Source organism: Brassica napus, chromosome C1 (assembly GCF_020379485.1).
Source record: "Brassica napus cultivar Da-Ae chromosome C1, Da-Ae, whole genome shotgun sequence".
NCBI classification, from domain to species: Eukaryota; Viridiplantae; Streptophyta; class Magnoliopsida; order Brassicales; family Brassicaceae; genus Brassica; species Brassica napus.
This window is the reverse complement of record NC_063444.1, coordinates 96,219-113,386: the sequence shown is the minus strand read 5'-3', so window position 1 is coordinate 113,386 and position 17,168 is coordinate 96,219. Positions and strand designations below refer to the sequence as shown.

Sequence of the window (17,168 nt, the reverse complement as noted above, 5' to 3'; positions counted from 1 at the left end):
GATATAAATACTTTGGGACACGTGGCTCGCACAGAAAGTTTTTAAATTATAGTAGTACTCCCTTATTCTGTCTGTAATAAACTTGCCAAATCTGAAATCTATTTGCAGACCAATCCAATCCCTTCCTCGCTTTTGTGCTCCACGAACATTTGTAAGTCTCTCTCTTCCTCTTCTGGTTAATTCATATACAGCCTCTCGAATCCAGCTTTTGATTTTAATTTTGTGTGTTCCAGTTTCGATTTTCATTTCCTAAATTCTTTCGGTTTTTTTTCCAAGATCTGTAATAAAATTTAAGTCGTTTGTTTCGCATCTCCACAAGCTTTTATTTTTATTGCGTATTGAATCTCTGAACAAATTTACGTTTTGGTGTATCCCTTCCTTTTTAAGATTTGAGGTTGAGGGAATGGTGAAGGAGAGTGAGTATTACGACGTGTTAGGCGTCAAGACTGATGCCTCAGCTGCTGACATTAAGAAAGCTTATTATATCAAAGTAACACACTCCCTCTTCCCCTTCTCCGTCTTATCATCATAGTTTTAGATCTCTCCTGAGTTTTAAGTAGTATCTTCTTGTCACATAGCTTTAGATTCGTAGATTTGGTTATGTAAATTATATGTCGATATCAGATCATATAAAACGTTATATAAAAAGAATTCCAAATTTGGAAGCTTTTGGTTATGATTATAAATACCATTTTGTCTGGCTCTTTTTTTCTCAGGCAAGGCAAGTTCATCCAGACAAGAACCCTAATGATCCTCAAGCTGCTAAAAACTTTCAGGTTAATAATCATGAGACAAATTGCTACCTTATAAATTTGCTTCACTAGGATTACTTGTTTAAATTCACTCTTATGTGAATACTTTTAACACTGCTTATGTGAATGAAGGCACTAGGTGAAGCTTACCAGGTTCTTAGCGATCCCGAGAAGCGAACTGCCTATGATAACTATGGCAAAGAAGGTGTTCAACAGTAAGTTTCTCCCTCGCTTAAAAGTATATCATGTGGACTGGTGTTAATGCTTAGTTGCTATTCCCATAATAATAATGTCAATTTTTTTTTGTGCAGGGATGCAATGGTCGATCCTGCAGCTGTGTTTGGCATGCTCTTTGGCAGCGAGTTGTTTGAGGATTACATTGGCCAACTTGCTCTTGCTTCCATTGCATCACTCGACGCTGAAGTAGAATCCCATGAGCCTGAGATTAGGAAAAAACTGCTTCAAGACAAGATCAAAGTAAGTTGTTTTTCTTTTTTTTTTTTTTTTCTCTTGAAGTGTTTTTCTATGGTTATAAATTCCAGTGTGTTTTCGTGTGCAGGCGATGCAAAAGGAAAGGGAAGACAAGCTTGTCACTACGCTGAAGAACAAACTCGAACCATTCGTGGAAGGACAAACCGATGAATTTGTGAATTGGGCTACCGCTGAGGCAAGGCGACTCTCAACAGCTGGTAATCAGAGTCACCCTATAAGAAGTTGTGTTTTATTTTTTACCGCTCCTCAGTCAATGAAAGGCAAAAAAAAAAAAACTTACTTTGGGTGCTGTCAGGTTTTGGGGAAGCAATGCTGCACACTGTGGGTTACATTTACACAAGAAAAGCTGCGAAAGAACTCGGAAAGGACAAACGTCTCATGAAAGTGCCCTTCTTAGCTGAGTGGGTGCGTGACAAAGGCCACCAGATCAAATCTCAAGTGATGGCTGCTTCTGGTAAACTAAATAAAAACAGATCTTTTAAGTTGAGTTTTCTTTGGCTTCCGGGTAAACCAAAAACGATCCCTTTTTTTTTCTTCTTCTCGTAGGTGCGGTTTCGTTACTTGTGTTGCAGGACGAAGTAAGCAAGCTGAACCAGGGAGAGAACAGAGAGGAGCATATTCAGAAGGCCATTGAAGCTAAAAAGGATGCAATGCTTCAATCCCTTTGGCAAATCAATGTGCTTGACATCGAATCAACCTTATCTCGCGTCTGCCAAGCGGTATGTGAATTATGATCCTATTACTACATCAATCATTCCGTTGTAATGATAAATTCTTGGTGTTTCTTTTTATTGTTACTCCCTCAGGTGCTTAAAGATCCGAGTGTTTCAAAAGATGTTCTTCGAACTAGAGCAAGAGGGTTGAGGAAGCTCGGAAACATTTTCCAGGTGAGCCATTAGCCCATATTAAACAACAATAAAAAAGTGTTTGTTCTCTAACGTAACAGATTGAAACACTCTGCATCTTCTTCTTACAGGGTTCTAAGAAACCGTACTCCAGAGAAAATAGCTTGCGCCACGAAGATGCCGCCGTGAAACTTGATGCCGGAGATTCCTCTAAACCGGCGACTTAAAGTTAGCGGTTCGAACCAAAGTGATCGGTTATTGAATGTTTATGTGAAGTGGAGGTTTCGTCTTTAAATTCCCTTTCTTTTCTTTATTGAATCTTTTACCTTCCGTGTTGGCTTTCACAAGGTCGCGTGTTATGTAAGGTACTTGTTACATGGACATGGTTATTTCGTGTTTTTAATAAGTTGGCCCCTCGAATATAATAAAATTTCTACTTTGGAATATAGTTTGTTTTGTGTTATAAACGGCCCCATCTACCGACGTCACTAGGGAAAGTTGCCGGATAATTATTCCATTCTCCCTCCGTATTTTTAACGTGACTTGGCACTACTCACCACCGAAGTCACTTCAATTACGACAACTCTGACGGTGTCACTGTCACAGCACCACAGGGCACTTAACCGATCTTTTTTGACATAGCCGAACCGATTTATATCTTGGTCCAATCATGGTTAAAAAGGGTGTTGTAGTATGATAAGCGGTTTAAGTGGTAGAATATAATGAAGGATTTGATGAAAATGAATCGAAATAATGGAGCAGTCTCGGTTTAGTTTGATTTGGTTTTGACTACTTTGGTACGGTTATGGGTAATAATATCAAATACAAAGGAGACGTACCGGAATCTAAGAGAAAAGACTCGTAATTCATCACTTTCCCTCTCTCTGGAACAAAGCACAGCCCTCTCGCATCATCGCACTGCTTAACAGACCGCTCTCTCTCCGTTGTTTTCCCCCGTCTTCCTCTTCTCCGGCGACGTTCAAGGACTCCCGGGAGCAGGTTCGCTCACTGGGAATCTGTTTGATTGTGTTTCTTTTGGAATTTGATTTTAGGGGTTTTGGTTTCTATATTGGGTAATCGGCTTGCAGCAGATTTCGTGGCCTTAAAATCGGATCTGTTTGGATGCTAATTAGGCTGAGTTTAATTACTTTATCGGATTAGTTTTGGGATTTGCTTAGTGAAGAGAGAGTCATGGCAGTTGAGAGTGATTCCGAAACTCTCGTGGGCAGTGAGTGATAGTTTCGATATGATTCCTTTTCTATCCTTCCCTTATGGATAGATCGATGACTCAGAGATCTTACAAATTGCTTCCTGGACTTTGATTCTAGCTTATAATGATTTGATTGTTATACTGAATCTTTGTTTTCTAACTTACTTGTTGTTTTTTGAAGTTAAGGTTGTAGCAAGAAGCGAGTTCAGAGATGGGGAATGCGTGTTGTGTTGCTGCTCGTGACAAAATGGTACTGGTGCCTCCTAATTCATCAACTGCTGCTGAGAGGAGGCATTCTCCTACTTGGAGTTTCCGCTGGGATAATCATAATAGAAGAGGCCGTGTTGCTGGTGAAGAGTCATCTCTCACTTGGTTATCTGATGGTAACGATGGCTCTGACTTCAAATCTGAATCTGCTTTCGTATCATCTCAAGGCTCTCCTTTCGACAGCTTTCGGACTCATACACTGCAGAAATCCCCGGCCTCAGGTAATTCATTTCAGCTATAGGGAAAACCCATTCACTTGTGACTTTAGATTTCATGCTTCAGAACCTGTTAAATTGTCATGATTAGCAGAAGAAAGTTGTGGCTATGTATGTTTTATTGATGGGATTTGTCTGTTTTGCTGCTTAGCTCGCCTATGCATCTCTCTTGATCATATTAGTGTCTCTTGTGGCAGATCTATCTTTCCCAAGAAACTCTTCCATGGATACAGTCTTCGAGCAGGTAAACCCTCTTTCTTTCATCACTAGCTGACTTCTCTTACATCTTTGAAATTATACCTTTGTTGATGCACCCCTCTCTTACGCATCTCTATCTCTTAAACAGAAAGAAAATGATTCAACACAGTCTGTGGCACCTTCATATCCATCTCCTTCACATACATCTTCTTTCCCAGCATCACCACTTTCTCCCCAGAGCTACTTGCATCCTGCTAGTTCGTCGTCATCACTTAAACTGACACAGCGCCCTCGTCTATCAAAGCAAGTCTCAGATAGTCGAATCTATGGAATGAACTCACTAAGTAGAGGCTCAGCAACTGAAGAGACGCAGGGAACTCCTTTGAGATATGATTCTTCTCAGAGTGGACCATCTGAAAGTTGGTCATTGCAAGCCTCTTCTGAAATGATGTCATCTTCTCGCAGCAACGAGCCTTTGTCTTATGATAATGACTGCTTTGGGATTGATCGTGACAAGATAGACCATCATGGCAACCGAGTAATGTCCAATCATCATCAGCAAACCTGTGGTGCCTGCTCTAGACCATTGTCAGAGAAATCCATGTGGAGCAGCCAAAAGATCTTCATGACCAATGAGCTCTCTGTGTCCGCGATTCTAGCATGTGGGCATGTCTATCATGGTGAGTGTTTAGAGCAGATGACACCGGAAATCGATAAATTCGACCCGTCGTGCCCAATCTGTACATTTGGTGAGAAGAAAACGGCGAAGCTGTCAGAGAAAGCGTTGAAAGTTGAGATGGATTTGAAAGCTAGGCACAACAAGAGACTCAGAAACCGAGTTTTGGACAGTGATTTTGATTGCGATGATTTGGTAATGTATGATCACAGCCACATGGCAGGAGCAGCAGCAGACAAGAGCCCTGAACTGGTCTCGAGTTCGAGCGTCAAAGGTTATGCCGCAAAGCCTTTCTTGGCTAGACATTTCTCTTTTGGATCCAGAGGTAACAGTAAATCCGCTGAAGAGAATCTTGCTGTCAAAAAGAAAGGCTTCTTCTGGACCAAATCCAGCAAAATATGAACTTGTAAGCTGTGCGTGCTCTCGATCTATATCTCTCAGACTCAATTCGGTGAATTGCACACGTAAGGGATTGATTGTGGTTGTTTTTTCTAGGTGCTGCTTTGCTCTCTTCTGTCTGAAGCATAGAACTCGAGACACACGGGCACGGTACCATTTAGTTAAGACAGGCTATTTGTTGTTACACACATTTTCCTCATTGGCTTTTCTTTTATTGGTATTTCACACATGTAAAGTCACATACATCGTTGGGGATAATTACAACATTGGATCCTTACTCATTAATATATATATATATATATATATATAAGTATTCAGGATGTGCATAGATCAGAATGGACTCAGGGCTATGAAGACAAGCGATTGGGTGTGGTTTGTATTACATCTACCAGCTTGATCTCAATCAAACTTCTTTCTGTAGATATTGATTTGTTTCTCCTTTTAGTTTGTTAATTACTATTTTGTATAATGCATAAAAAGATAAGCAAGCCTTTGAGATATTATGATGAATGACAAACAAATAAGCTTATAATTTACGGTGAAATACATGTACAAATTTGTTCAAACACCAGTCGAGATCATATGTATTGTACACAAGAAAATGATTTATGTCGAGATGAGTAGGCTCGTATAAAGAACACACATGTGTGTGTACGAGGCAATAACCTACGCATCTTCGTTCGCGATACCGCAGCACGTGTCGCGACCATGCACATGTATACACTACACAGAGCGCTTCCTTCAAACACGCATATGTCTATGGAAGCAACGTTTAACTGAGAGTTGAGGAGAATTTTGCTAATTAGAATGGCGGATATAAGAGACGAAAGAGGAAACCCGATCTACCTCGCGGACGAACAAGGCAAGCCAGCTCAGCTGGTGGACGAGTTTGGAAACGCGATGCACCTGACAGGTGTTGCAACCACCGTCCCTCACCTGAAGGAGAGCAGCTACACCGGTCCACACCCAATCACCGCCCCAATCACGACCACCCATACTCCTCACCACGCACAACCTATCTCCGTGTCTCACAACCCTCTTGAAAACAAAGGCATTTCTTCCTCCAACTCGGTAAGATTTATATATCTCATTCGTACAGTATGGCGCTTAGTCGCATGGTACGAAGTAAGTACGAACCATATTAATCATCCCATACGTTTATATGTAGATGGACGAATATGGTCAAGGATCACGACAAGGAGCTACTGTAACGGATGAAACTAAATCAAAGGTAGAGGGGCACGATCGATCAACTGCAACAGTGAGCGGATCAGGATCAGAAGAAGCTCACGAGAAGAAGGGGTTCCTTAACAAGATTAAGGAGAAACTTTCCGGCAACCATAACGATCCGTAAAACTATCATCACTCTGTTTATGAAACTGTAAAGTCACAATTACATTGTATTATTACAACTTTTGGGTTGCTTCTCTCTAGCTTGTGTGCAAATAAAGTAGGGGTTTATATATGATCATATCCAAAGCCACGAGATCTTCCAGTAGAACACAAAAAACATGTTCTCCTAGCTTGTGTGCTTCTCTCTAGCTTGTGCACACAACCCAAAAGTTTATATATGATCATATCCAAAGCCACGAGATCTTTTGTAATTGTTCCGCATGTTATCTTTAATTGGTAAATTACATGATTTTGTTTTTCATTGTCTCATGTTCACTACTCCAATTGATAAATAATGCACTGGTTCTAGTCTTAAACAAAGCTAACTATTATACTGCTAATAGTTTTTTTGGCTTCACAAGTACTAATTTAGAAATTTACAGAAAAATAACACAAAAACTTATTAGCATCTGAGAGTTTCTTGACACCCCCTAAAATTCCAATTCGAAATTGGTGAAGGTTGGTGCATCTAATAATGGTAAACCGTCAATTTTAATAACAATAAAAGATAGAAGTTGCCATACAATTGTAGAAAACTTGAGCTCAATGCAATTAAGAACCAATTACCACAAGGTTCCTTTACATTATATGAACCTAAAGTGTAGCTCCTGAGAGGAATTAAGCAAATTAGCACACTCAGAATAATCTTTATTCTCTAACTAAACCTCCTCTTCCTACAAACCACAAGCACACATCTCTTTCTCACACAATATAAATCATCAAACACTAAATCATCGTTTGATTTAGAGACAAGGTCCTCTTCTATTCCTCTCTAATGAGTGTACTTAAATTGGGATTGTTTATAGGTTGAAACATGGACACATGCAAATGAAACTTATTTGAAAGCTTCAGAACAACACATCTCACAATAATCAATATATCAAACTAAGTTTCTTATCCAGTTGATTGTATAGATTTCCCTGAATCCCTTTTATTTTATGCTCTTAATTTTGACACCTTTCTGGCTTGTCAAATTTGGTTGTTTCAGGTACAGATGCCATTATACGGCTGTGATTGCTATGCTTACGCTCTCCTGTCTTCTGGATTTGTCAATCTTGTTATTGAATCCGGTCTAAAGGTAAAGCTACTCCTTAAGAATGACTTGTCAAAAGTGAATGCCTCATTTATCAATCGTTATTTGGTACTGTTCTTCTACATCATACTAATTGAAGTCAATGTTATTCCTCACCAGCCATATGATTTTCTAGCTCTGGTGCCTGTAATAGAAGGCGCTGGAGGTACTATAACCGATTGGAACGGGAACTCACTTCTGTGGGAAGCTTCATCCAGTGCATTTGCTACAAGTATGTTCAACATTCCCCAAAAAAAAACTGGGTTTCTTTCTCTCAGTCATAAACTCATCACAAACAAAAGATCATGCGACCCCTGAATGCCTAACTAAGCATCCCCCATCTACTTTTTTGTAGTTGCAGCAGGAGATTCAGACATTCATCAGCAAGCATTAGAGTCACTTGAGTGGCAGTGAAAAGGTTTCGCTGGTACGTTGATTAGTTACTCTATGTTTCTTCATCACTTTCTTGCTTCATATTTGCGTTTCTGATTGAAAAAACTGATGGTTTCTGGCTAGAGGTTTAGTTTTAGTTCTTTTTTTTTTTTTTTTTAAATCCTTGAAATAGAAGAGAACCGGAGTTGTTTATTATTGGCATTGTCTCTAGATTGTCTAGATAACAGAATTAGCTGTTTGCTAAAAATAAACCATATCATATCCACCAATAAATTACGGCATATACCAAAACTGGCCACACATATAACAACTAATCATTTCTCGCTTTCATGACCTTTTTCTCCCTCTTTTCTTCAACCACAAGCTATCCAACAAACTCCTTCATTCCTTCTTATCTTCTTTCTTCCTCAGCCCTCTCTCTTCTCTCTCTCCTTCCCCACCTAGGAGGGATGGAGATAAGAAAGAAACCAAACACATGCACGTTTCCCATCTTTGATATTTCTTCCATGGCTCTCCTCCTGGCTATTCTCCTCTTCCTCTCAGGCCCTGCAGCGTCTGCCGTGGGACCTGCTACCGGTTTTAAACCGGCGGATGATATCCTCATTGATTGTGGAAGCAAATCTTCATCCAAAACACCTGATGGAAGAGTCTTTAACAGTGACCAAGATACGGTCCAATACATAGAAGCCAAGGATGATATTCAGGTCTCGGCCCCACCTTCAGACAAGGTCGCATCTCCTATCTACCTGACTGCAAGGATCTTCCGTGAGGAAGCCATCTACAAGTTCCATCTAACCAGACCTGGTTGGCATTGGGTTCGCCTCCATTTCCTGGCCTTGGCTAACGACAAGTTTGATCTCCAACAAGCAACTTTTTCCGTTCTAACAGAGAAGTATGTGCTGCTTCATAACTTCAAGATTACTAACAACAAGAATGATAGTCAAGCTGTTCTCCAGAAGGAGTATCTCGTCAACATTACGGATGCACAATTCTCCCTCAGGTTCAGACCTATGAAAAGCTCTGCAGCATTCATCAACGCTATCGAAATTGTCTCTGCTCCAGACGAACTGATCTCTGAGTCCGGCACAGCCCTTTTCCCAGTCAAGGGTTTCTCTGGTCTGTCTGACTATGCGTACCAGTCCGTTTACAGAGTCAATGTTGGTGGTCCTTTGATCGTGCCTCAGAACGACACATTAGGAAGAACCTGGATACCTGATAAGGAGTTCTTGAAAGATGAGAACCTGGCCAAGGACGTCAAGACGACCCCTTCCGCAATCAAGTACCCTCCTGGAGTTACACCTTTGATTGCTCCACAGACGGTTTATGCAACAGCTGCTGAAATGGCTGATTCTCACACCATTGCTCCTAACTTCAACGTCAGCTGGAACTTCCCCTCGAACCCGGCGTTTAACTACCTTATCCGGCTTCATTTCTGTGACATCGTTAGCAAGTCTCTCAATGACTTGTACTTCAATGTGTACATCAACGGCAAAACTGCCATTTCTGGGCTGGATTTGTCCACTGTCGCCGGCGATCTCGCAGCTCCTTACTACAAAGACATTGTTGTGAACGAGACACTTATGACTCCTGAGCTGCTAGTGCAGATTAGTCCCATGGGAGAAGATACAGGTACTCCAAACGCAATCTTGAATGGTGTTGAGATCTTAAAGATGAGCAACTCCGTGAACAGCCTTGACGGAGAGTTTGGAGTTGATGGTAGAACCACCGGCATGGGTAAACACGGTATGGTTGCGACCGCGGGGTTTGTGATGATGTTTGGAGCTTTCGTTGGCCTTGGAGCCATGGTTTACAAGTGGAAGAAGAGGCCACAAGATTGGCAGAAGAGAAACAGTTTCTCCTCTTGGTTGCTACCGATACACGCTGGTGACAGCACTTTCATGACGAGCAAAGGTGGTTCTCAAAAATCCAGCTTGTACAACTCAACCATGGGCCTCGGCCGCAACTTCTCCCTTTCAGAGCTTCAGGATGCTACGCAGAATTTCGAAGCATCTCAGATTATCGGTGTTGGAGGATTCGGTAATGTCTATATTGCAACCCTCGACGACGGAACCAAAGTTGCTGTCAAGCGAGGTAACCCACAGTCTGAACAAGGAATCACTGAGTTTGAGACAGAGATTCAGATGCTTTCTAAGCTCAGACACAGACACTTGGTCTCCTTGATTGGTTACTGTGATGAGAACTCTGAGATGATCCTGGTCTATGAGTTCATGTCCAATGGTCCATTCAGAGATCACTTATACGGAAAGAACCTTGCTCCTCTAACTTGGAAACAGCGACTTGAGATCTGTATCGGTTCTGCTCGTGGGCTTCACTATCTGCACACAGGAACAGCGCAAGGGATTATCCACCGTGACGTCAAATCGACCAACATTCTTCTCGACGATGCTTTAGTTGCCAAAGTAGCTGATTTTGGTCTTTCTAAAGATGTGGAATTTGGACAGAACCATGTCAGCACGGCAGTGAAAGGAAGTTTCGGGTACCTAGACCCTGAATACTTTAGGAGACAGCAACTTACCGATAAGTCTGATGTTTATTCCTTTGGTGTCGTTCTTCTAGAAGCTCTCTGCGCAAGACCAGCCATCAACCCTCAGCTACCAAGAGAACAGGTTAACTTAGCTGAATGGGCTATGCAATGGAAGCGAAAAGGGATGCTCGAAAAGATCATTGATCCTCATTTGGCTGGGACGATAAACCCTGAATCGATGAAGAAGTTTGCGGAAGCTGCAGAGAAGTGTTTGGAAGATTATGGTGTTGATAGGCCTTCAATGGGAGATGTTTTGTGGAACTTGGAATATGCTCTTCAGCTTCAAGAAGCATTCACTCAGGGCAAGGCCGAGGAGACTGAGAACGGTGAGCCAGTAACACCTGTCTCGGTGGTTCCGCCAGCAGATACAACTCCAATCACTCCTGCACCCACCACCAATGCAGCGGCAGCTAGTGTTCCAGTTGCTTCCAAGGTGGAAGAGAACAATGGTGCTGCTGAGGTTCAGGCCGTGGACGAACACTCTGGAACAGCCATGTTTACTCAGTTTGCTAACAACCTTAACGGAAGATAAATCTTAACTAACAGATATAAACAAAACAAAGACAGAAAGCATGCACCAAAACGAATTTCTTGTCATGAACCGTAATTGAAATAGAAAAATGACTTCTTAAGGCGATATGTTTGTTTCTTTTTTATGTTTTTGTGGTGGTCCAGGGAAACCTGTGTGATATTTATATTTTTGGTGTGTATTATGTCAAATTTATCTTCTTCTTTTTGTATGAACTGTAATTTATGGGTGGATATGTATACTACTAAATGCTCTCATGCATTTATCTACGTATCCTCCTTTGTTGTAGTTGTTAATCATAGGTTGCTAATACAACTTCACATTGAAACTTAAGTGTGTGTGTGTGTGTGTGATGATGAATCTTCCTAAAAAAATTAGAATACCATTGTACATAACAAAAAACTCTTCATGTTTTCGTAGAAGTTATTGGTTTTACGGTCTATACATATTTTTTAGACCAAGCATTAGGCCAAAGTTTAGGTAACTTCTTTGCAAATAAACTCCTCTCCAAGGTGTTTAAACTGGGATGAATGTGTTTCTCCTCTGGTATGAACTCTAGTTGAAGCTGCTGTCACATGTCAAACTTAACTAGCTAAATTAAGAAAATGACCTCAATGTTTTGTTTTTGAACAAAAAAAGACCTCAATGTTTTGTGTGTATCATTGACAATTTGGATTTAAGCTTTGATTGTTACTGATTGGAATCAGTGTTTAGTCTACAACCTCTGTTAGATAATGGTCACATAAACCATTTCTTTCTTTAGATGGGTTACACTAGTGCTGATCATCTTTATTCATTATATTGTATGTATATAAAATGTATGGGTAGCAAACTCTTGCCAAGTGTTTGTAGGAGAGGAAGTATAGGTGAGAAAAGATTAGGGTCAGTCACAGATTATGCAAAAAAATTGAGAACCATGATAAAATAAAATAAAAACCAGAAATAGAAAGCATTCCCTTTAATTAAGCAAATGTCTTCTCTTTTTCTCTTTCTTTTTCCTTCAGTAAGCTATATAAATAGATAACGAAAAGAGCCAAAGTTTTTTTGCTTTTGTTGTCTCCTCTATCTATGAACTATGGAAAACATAAGTGAGCTGGTCGCTTTTGACATGGGAGGGCTAAGAAACAACCTTCCCAGAAAGTAAAACCTGCAATAATTATCTCATTGATTGATTGAGTTCTTGTTTAAGTTATAGATTTTTGGATTACTAATTGATTTTGGATTTGTGAATGGTATAAAAAAAACAGGAGAGGATTGTCAAGGTACTACTCGGGGAAAGCAAGATCATATGCTTGCATCTCAGATGTCAAATGCCTAGAAGATCTAAAGAAACCAACCCATCCTCTTGATGATGATGATGATGATGATGATGAAGATGATGCCTACAAGAAGAGGAAGAAGAAGAATAGGCAATCATCTTCATCTTCATTTTCTGCAGCAGTTAACAGCAATGTTAATTATCAAAACTACCCGTGTCGTAGAGTCTCTAGTAGCACACACTGTTCCACACCTTGTGTTGGTGCTTAGCTTTTTTTTCTTTCTTAAACCAGTTTCTTAATTTACCACACCTTCATCAGTCGCCCTTGGTTTTTTCCCCAACCTAACACTCAAACACATGCTATTGTTATATATATTAATTATTTCTGAATGTTTTTATGGTCAGTCATCTTATAATTTGCACTATTTTGTAGATTTGTTCCATTTCTTGCGCGTGTGTTTTCTAAGCCAGAGTGTTAGAAACCTTTTTAAATGTAAAATAAGTTTCAGATTATTAATAATCAGTAACCTATAAAATGTAGAGGTCAGTGAAAGATAGTTGTATTTAGAACTTGAGAGTTTGGTGAATGAGCAGGGAGGGAGGGATTCATATTTCATTCAACAACCAATAGATTATTAATAATGATTTTTCAAAAATATTAAATTATTTTGATGATATAAGAACATAAAGAAACAATTCAGAGAAGACAGAGACAAATATTGCAACGAAAGTTTCCACTATTGAAGCAAGGAAAGTGGATGATTAAAAAAGTAAATAACTTTCTAGAGCCCAACACGGCAGATACAAGTTGGGCCTATCCAATTAAACACCCAATCAGCTATGAAAACGTGTTGATTAATAATAGGCTCTTTCCCCCTTGGATAAGTTATCATTAAATATCTTCCGATTTCTCCGACCAAACTAATAAAAAGCTTTATATACACCTATACATACAATCACTGTTTTTTTTTTTTTTTTTTGAAAAAAGGTTTTCAATTTAAATGCTAGAAAGATACAGAGATAAGGTTTTAGGGACCTTAAGAGTTCAAAGATAAAACAACATGCAACGGTTTTAAAGTCAAGAGAGACGCGAAAGCAACATAGTATGATGAAGGCAACACTTAACAAGATTTTGTTGTGAACTCAGTGATGAGGACCTCTTCCTCGGCCTCTTTTTCCTTTCCCTGTAACAGTAAACCATTCCATCTCCTTAAGCCTTTGAGATGGCTTTAATGGCCTACCGCCTCGTGACCTTAGTGTTGATTCATCATCTACAAACGGGTCACGAGGATGTGTAGGGGAAGTATCATGAGAGGCAAAAGTAAATGGTAATGGAGAATTTGAAAAGACAAGTTCCTTGGCTGGTGGGACACTCGATGGTTCACTGGCATCAGCACTATCCAATACCGCAAATAAGTTGTCATGAACAAATGGTACAGAAGACGGAGAGGAGTTAGAGTTATCAACCACAATATCAACATTCCCAACAAACTTCCCTGAAGGAGCCTCTGGAGTTGGTGGTACAGATTGTGTTGAGGAGTCAACAGGTTCTGCGACATCTAATTGTTTGCAGGTTTCGTCATTAGGAGAGACGGAGACATCTAATTGTTTGCAGGTTTCGTCATTAGGAGAGACGGAAACTACGGTAGGTGGTGGGAGTTCCTTTTCATCAGTAACAGCAGTAACATGAGTAACTTGAACAATTTCAGAAGGTGTACAAGACACATGAACCTTTTCAGTGAAAGAGCCTGTAGGAGTGTTTACAGCCACAACTGAAGCAGAGGGGACTGTGGTGACTTCTCTACTTGGTTCTTCTATTTCTGAGTTTTCATTTATAGGGAGGCCACTTCCTTCATGATCAAGAAGAATACAACCTTGAGAATCAAAAGATAAAGCATCTGTTTTTTCCTGAGATTCTAGTGGAGCTGATTTAGTAGCTTTGAGAGACTGATATGCAGCAGAAGAGTTTTCAGATACAGCGTTGATTGGAACCAGAGGGAGACCAAGGCATCTAGGTGCTTTGTGACCTAACTGCCCACACTTAGGGCACACAGAAGGCAGCCATGAGTATATAACAGAAACCATTGATACTGAACCACTTTCATCTTCGAGTGCTACTCTTTGAGGAAATGGTCTATCCAACTTAACTTCAACCAGAATTTTTGCCTCACCCATCAGTATAGGATCAAGCCAAGGCTTACTCGTGAGCATCGGTGCCCCTATACCGGAAGCTATCCAGCTTATACCTTTCTTGGAATAAAGCTGGTGGGGAATGTCTTTCAGAGTAAGCCAAACCGGGATTGTAGATATCTCAGGGACAGTGATAGTACCCTTAGGATCCCAAGTAGATACAAACATTATACAATCATCCACATGCCATATACCTCTCTGAACTACCCACTTACGAGTAAACTCATCCGGAATGTGAAACAAAAAAGCGTTGTTTCCTATCTCACGAGTGTAGATCCGGCATCTAGTTCCCCAGATTCTACTAACAACAGATTGAATTAAGCCAGAAGCAGGGGCAGAGCACCGATAGAATTGACCAATTACAAATTCCTTCTGGTTCTCTAATCCTTCTAGTAAGACATGGCGAGGAATACGTACCTTTGGCGTACCATCCTCGAGGAACTCAGGCGAGGTGACCTTATGCAGATTTCTCTTAGACTTCTCCATTTTTGAAGCCCAAGGATACTCAGGATCATTATCACAGATACCTAGTGGTACCTTGGCAGTTACACTCGAGGAGTAGCTATTATGCGGAGAAGGCCTTGAAGCGTTGATTGCCCTAGCAACAGGTTGACGACGCCGAGATGGAGCACAGTTGGCTGCCGAAAGCGAGGGCCACTGAGTTTCTCTGGACAAATCGGCTATCAGTTCCTTCGAGGTCTGCATGAGAACCGTAGCTGCAGAAGAAGGTTGAGTGATGGAGAGAGGCTTCGACCAAGCATTAGAAGTAGTGACCGTGGAGATTGGCTGGTCCGACTCCTTTGGGGAAGCTGAGAAGGAGCCACCAGAAATAGTGGCTAACAGAGGAGTCCCACTGGTTGGAAGAACCATATCGACACTGGGATCGACAGTAGCAACATCAACAGTAGCTGGGACTTTCGCTAGTGGATTTGAATCTGATTTGAGGGAATCCATGAGTAGAGTAGGGGAGAAACCTTCAGATGATGGCAGACTGGAGCCCCCTTACACGCGAGGTGGCCAGAGACGCCGGTAATGGCCTCCGATTAGATTCAATTTGGGGTTTCTACATACAATCACTGTTGCGTGTGAAAGAGAGAGATTCTTCCCGCAGCCCTTGAATAAGCTTTGCCTTTAGGGTTCATCTTCTTCTATATTAATCCCTTCCTCTCTCATTTCATTCAAATCCAAAATGAATCTTCTTAAGCTTTCCTTCTCCCTTCTCCTTCTTTCCTTTCTCCTCGTATCCGTCTCGTCATCCCCCGATGGCGATGATGTCGTGATCCGGCAGGTGGTTGATGGAGGAGCCGAGCCAAATGTTTTATCCTCCGAAGATCACTTTACTCTGTTCAAGAGCAAGTTCGGAAAGGTCTACGCTTCCGGGGAGGAGCATGATTACAGATTCTCCGTTTTCAAAGCCAATCTGAGGCGAGCGAGGCGCCACCAGAAGATGGATCCCTCTGCGCGTCACGGCGTCACGCAGTTCTCGGATCTGACTCGGTCTGAGTTCAGGGAGAAGCATCTCGGAGTCAAAGGAGGGTTTAAGCTTCCCAAAGACGCCAACAAGGCTCCGATTCTCCCAACCGAGAATCTCCCTGAGGATTTTGATTGGAGAGATCACGGAGCCGTCACCCCCGTCAAAAATCAGGTATTCTTGCATTAATAGATGATGACGTCAAGTTTGTAACGTCTGATCAAATTATGATTAGGGATCATGCGGCTCTTGCTGGAGTTTTAGCGCCACCGGAGCTCTTGAAGGTGCTAACTTCCTAGCCACCGGCAAACTCGTCAGCCTTAGCGAACAACAGCTCGTTGACTGTGATCATGAGGTTTCACTCCTTCTCTTTCTCTTTTCTTTTATGGCTTTTTTTTTAACATATAAAGGATTAAAGATAAATCAGTTTGTGTCTTGTGTTAGAAACTAAGTATAATTAGTCTAATTCTCAATTTGCTTTACTAGTAATATCTCTGTGAAGCTAGTCGGATTATCATATCTCTGTGTATGCAGTGTGACCCCGAGGAGGCGGGTTCATGCGACTCTGGTTGCAATGGTGGCCTCATGAACAGTGCTTTTGAATACACCCTCAAAACCGGAGGCCTCATGAAAGAAGAAGACTATCCTTACACCGGCAAGGACGGCCCCATCTGCAAGCTAGACAAGTCCAAGATCGTTGCCTCTGTCTCCAACTTCAGTGTCATCTCCATCGACGAAGACCAGATTGCTGCCAACCTTGTTAAAAACGGACCTCTTGCAGTTGCCATCAACGCTGCTTATATGCAGACTTACATTGGCGGAGTCTCCTGCCCTTACATTTGCACCCGGAGGCTCAACCACGGTGTCTTATTGGTGGGCTATGGATCCGCTGGTTACGCTCCTGCTAGGTTCAAGGAGAAGCCTTACTGGATCATCAAAAACTCGTGGGGAGAGACTTGGGGTGAGAATGGTTTCTACAAAATCTGCAAAGGCCGTAACATTTGCGGCGTTGACAGTCTTGTCTCCACCGTTACAGCCGCTGTCTCTACCACCGCTCATTAGTGAGCGAGCACTCTCTGCATTGACTCTTTATTTCTCTCTGCTTTTTTTTATAAAGAAAGATGAAGTTTGTAAATAGAATGCATCCTCTTTTTAAGCAAATCCATATCATGACAATCGGCGGTTGAGTTGAAATATTGAACATAAGACGACGCACAACGTTCTTATATGAGCCTGCCTGGTAAGAATTTGAACCAAGTACGAG

The 17,168-nt window shown here is 41.3% G+C and overlaps 5 protein-coding genes across 8 annotated transcripts; all 5 read left to right on the top strand.

Moving 5' to 3' along the window:
* Positions 1–21: 21 nt before the first annotated feature.
* On the top strand, positions 22–2,535 carry LOC106438914 (chaperone protein dnaJ 10). Its single transcript, XM_013880212.3, has 10 exons — positions 22–151; positions 388–490; positions 717–776; positions 885–967; positions 1,064–1,229; positions 1,312–1,441; positions 1,540–1,698; positions 1,791–1,963; positions 2,051–2,131; positions 2,221–2,535. The coding sequence occupies exons 2-10, from the start codon at positions 404–406 to the stop codon at positions 2,314–2,316; spliced, it is 1,035 nt and encodes a 344-aa protein (XP_013735666.1). The 5' UTR covers positions 22–151; positions 388–403; the 3' UTR covers positions 2,317–2,535.
* A 308-nt stretch (positions 2,536–2,843) lies between these two features.
* Positions 2,844–5,339, top strand: LOC106438887. 4 transcript variants are annotated; one of them, XM_013880201.3, is made up of 5 exons: positions 2,844–3,088; positions 3,486–3,787; positions 3,979–4,025; positions 4,128–5,061; positions 5,151–5,339. In XM_013880201.3, the coding sequence occupies exons 2-4, from the start codon at positions 3,511–3,513 to the stop codon at positions 5,055–5,057; spliced, it is 1,254 nt and encodes a 417-aa protein (XP_013735655.1). In that variant the 5' UTR covers positions 2,844–3,088; positions 3,486–3,510; the 3' UTR covers positions 5,058–5,061; positions 5,151–5,339. The 4 variants fall into 4 exon arrangements, with proteins under 4 accessions (XP_013735655.1, XP_013735640.1, XP_013735631.1 ...); XM_013880186.3 differs by having other exon boundaries at positions 4,128–5,068; XM_013880177.3 differs by having other exon boundaries at positions 4,128–5,339.
* A 455-nt stretch (positions 5,340–5,794) lies between these two features.
* Positions 5,795–6,707, top strand: LOC106373735 (late embryogenesis abundant protein). Its single transcript, XM_013813870.3, has 2 exons — positions 5,795–6,125; positions 6,223–6,707. The coding sequence occupies exons 1-2, from the start codon at positions 5,862–5,864 to the stop codon at positions 6,406–6,408; spliced, it is 450 nt and encodes a 149-aa protein (XP_013669324.1). The 5' UTR covers positions 5,795–5,861; the 3' UTR covers positions 6,409–6,707.
* A 1,160-nt stretch (positions 6,708–7,867) lies between these two features.
* Positions 7,868–11,009, top strand: LOC106438879 (probable receptor-like protein kinase At4g39110). The gene has a single exon (XM_013880167.3). The coding sequence runs from the start codon at positions 8,241–8,243 to the stop codon at positions 10,986–10,988; it is 2,748 nt and encodes a 915-aa protein (XP_013735621.3). The 5' UTR covers positions 7,868–8,240; the 3' UTR covers positions 10,989–11,009.
* A 4,500-nt stretch (positions 11,010–15,509) lies between these two features.
* On the top strand, positions 15,510–17,080 carry LOC106438869 (cysteine protease RD19A). Its single transcript, XM_013880154.3, has 3 exons — positions 15,510–16,078; positions 16,140–16,259; positions 16,439–17,080. The coding sequence occupies exons 1-3, from the start codon at positions 15,623–15,625 to the stop codon at positions 16,964–16,966; spliced, it is 1,104 nt and encodes a 367-aa protein (XP_013735608.1). The 5' UTR covers positions 15,510–15,622; the 3' UTR covers positions 16,967–17,080.
* Positions 17,081–17,168: the final 88 nt, after the last annotated feature.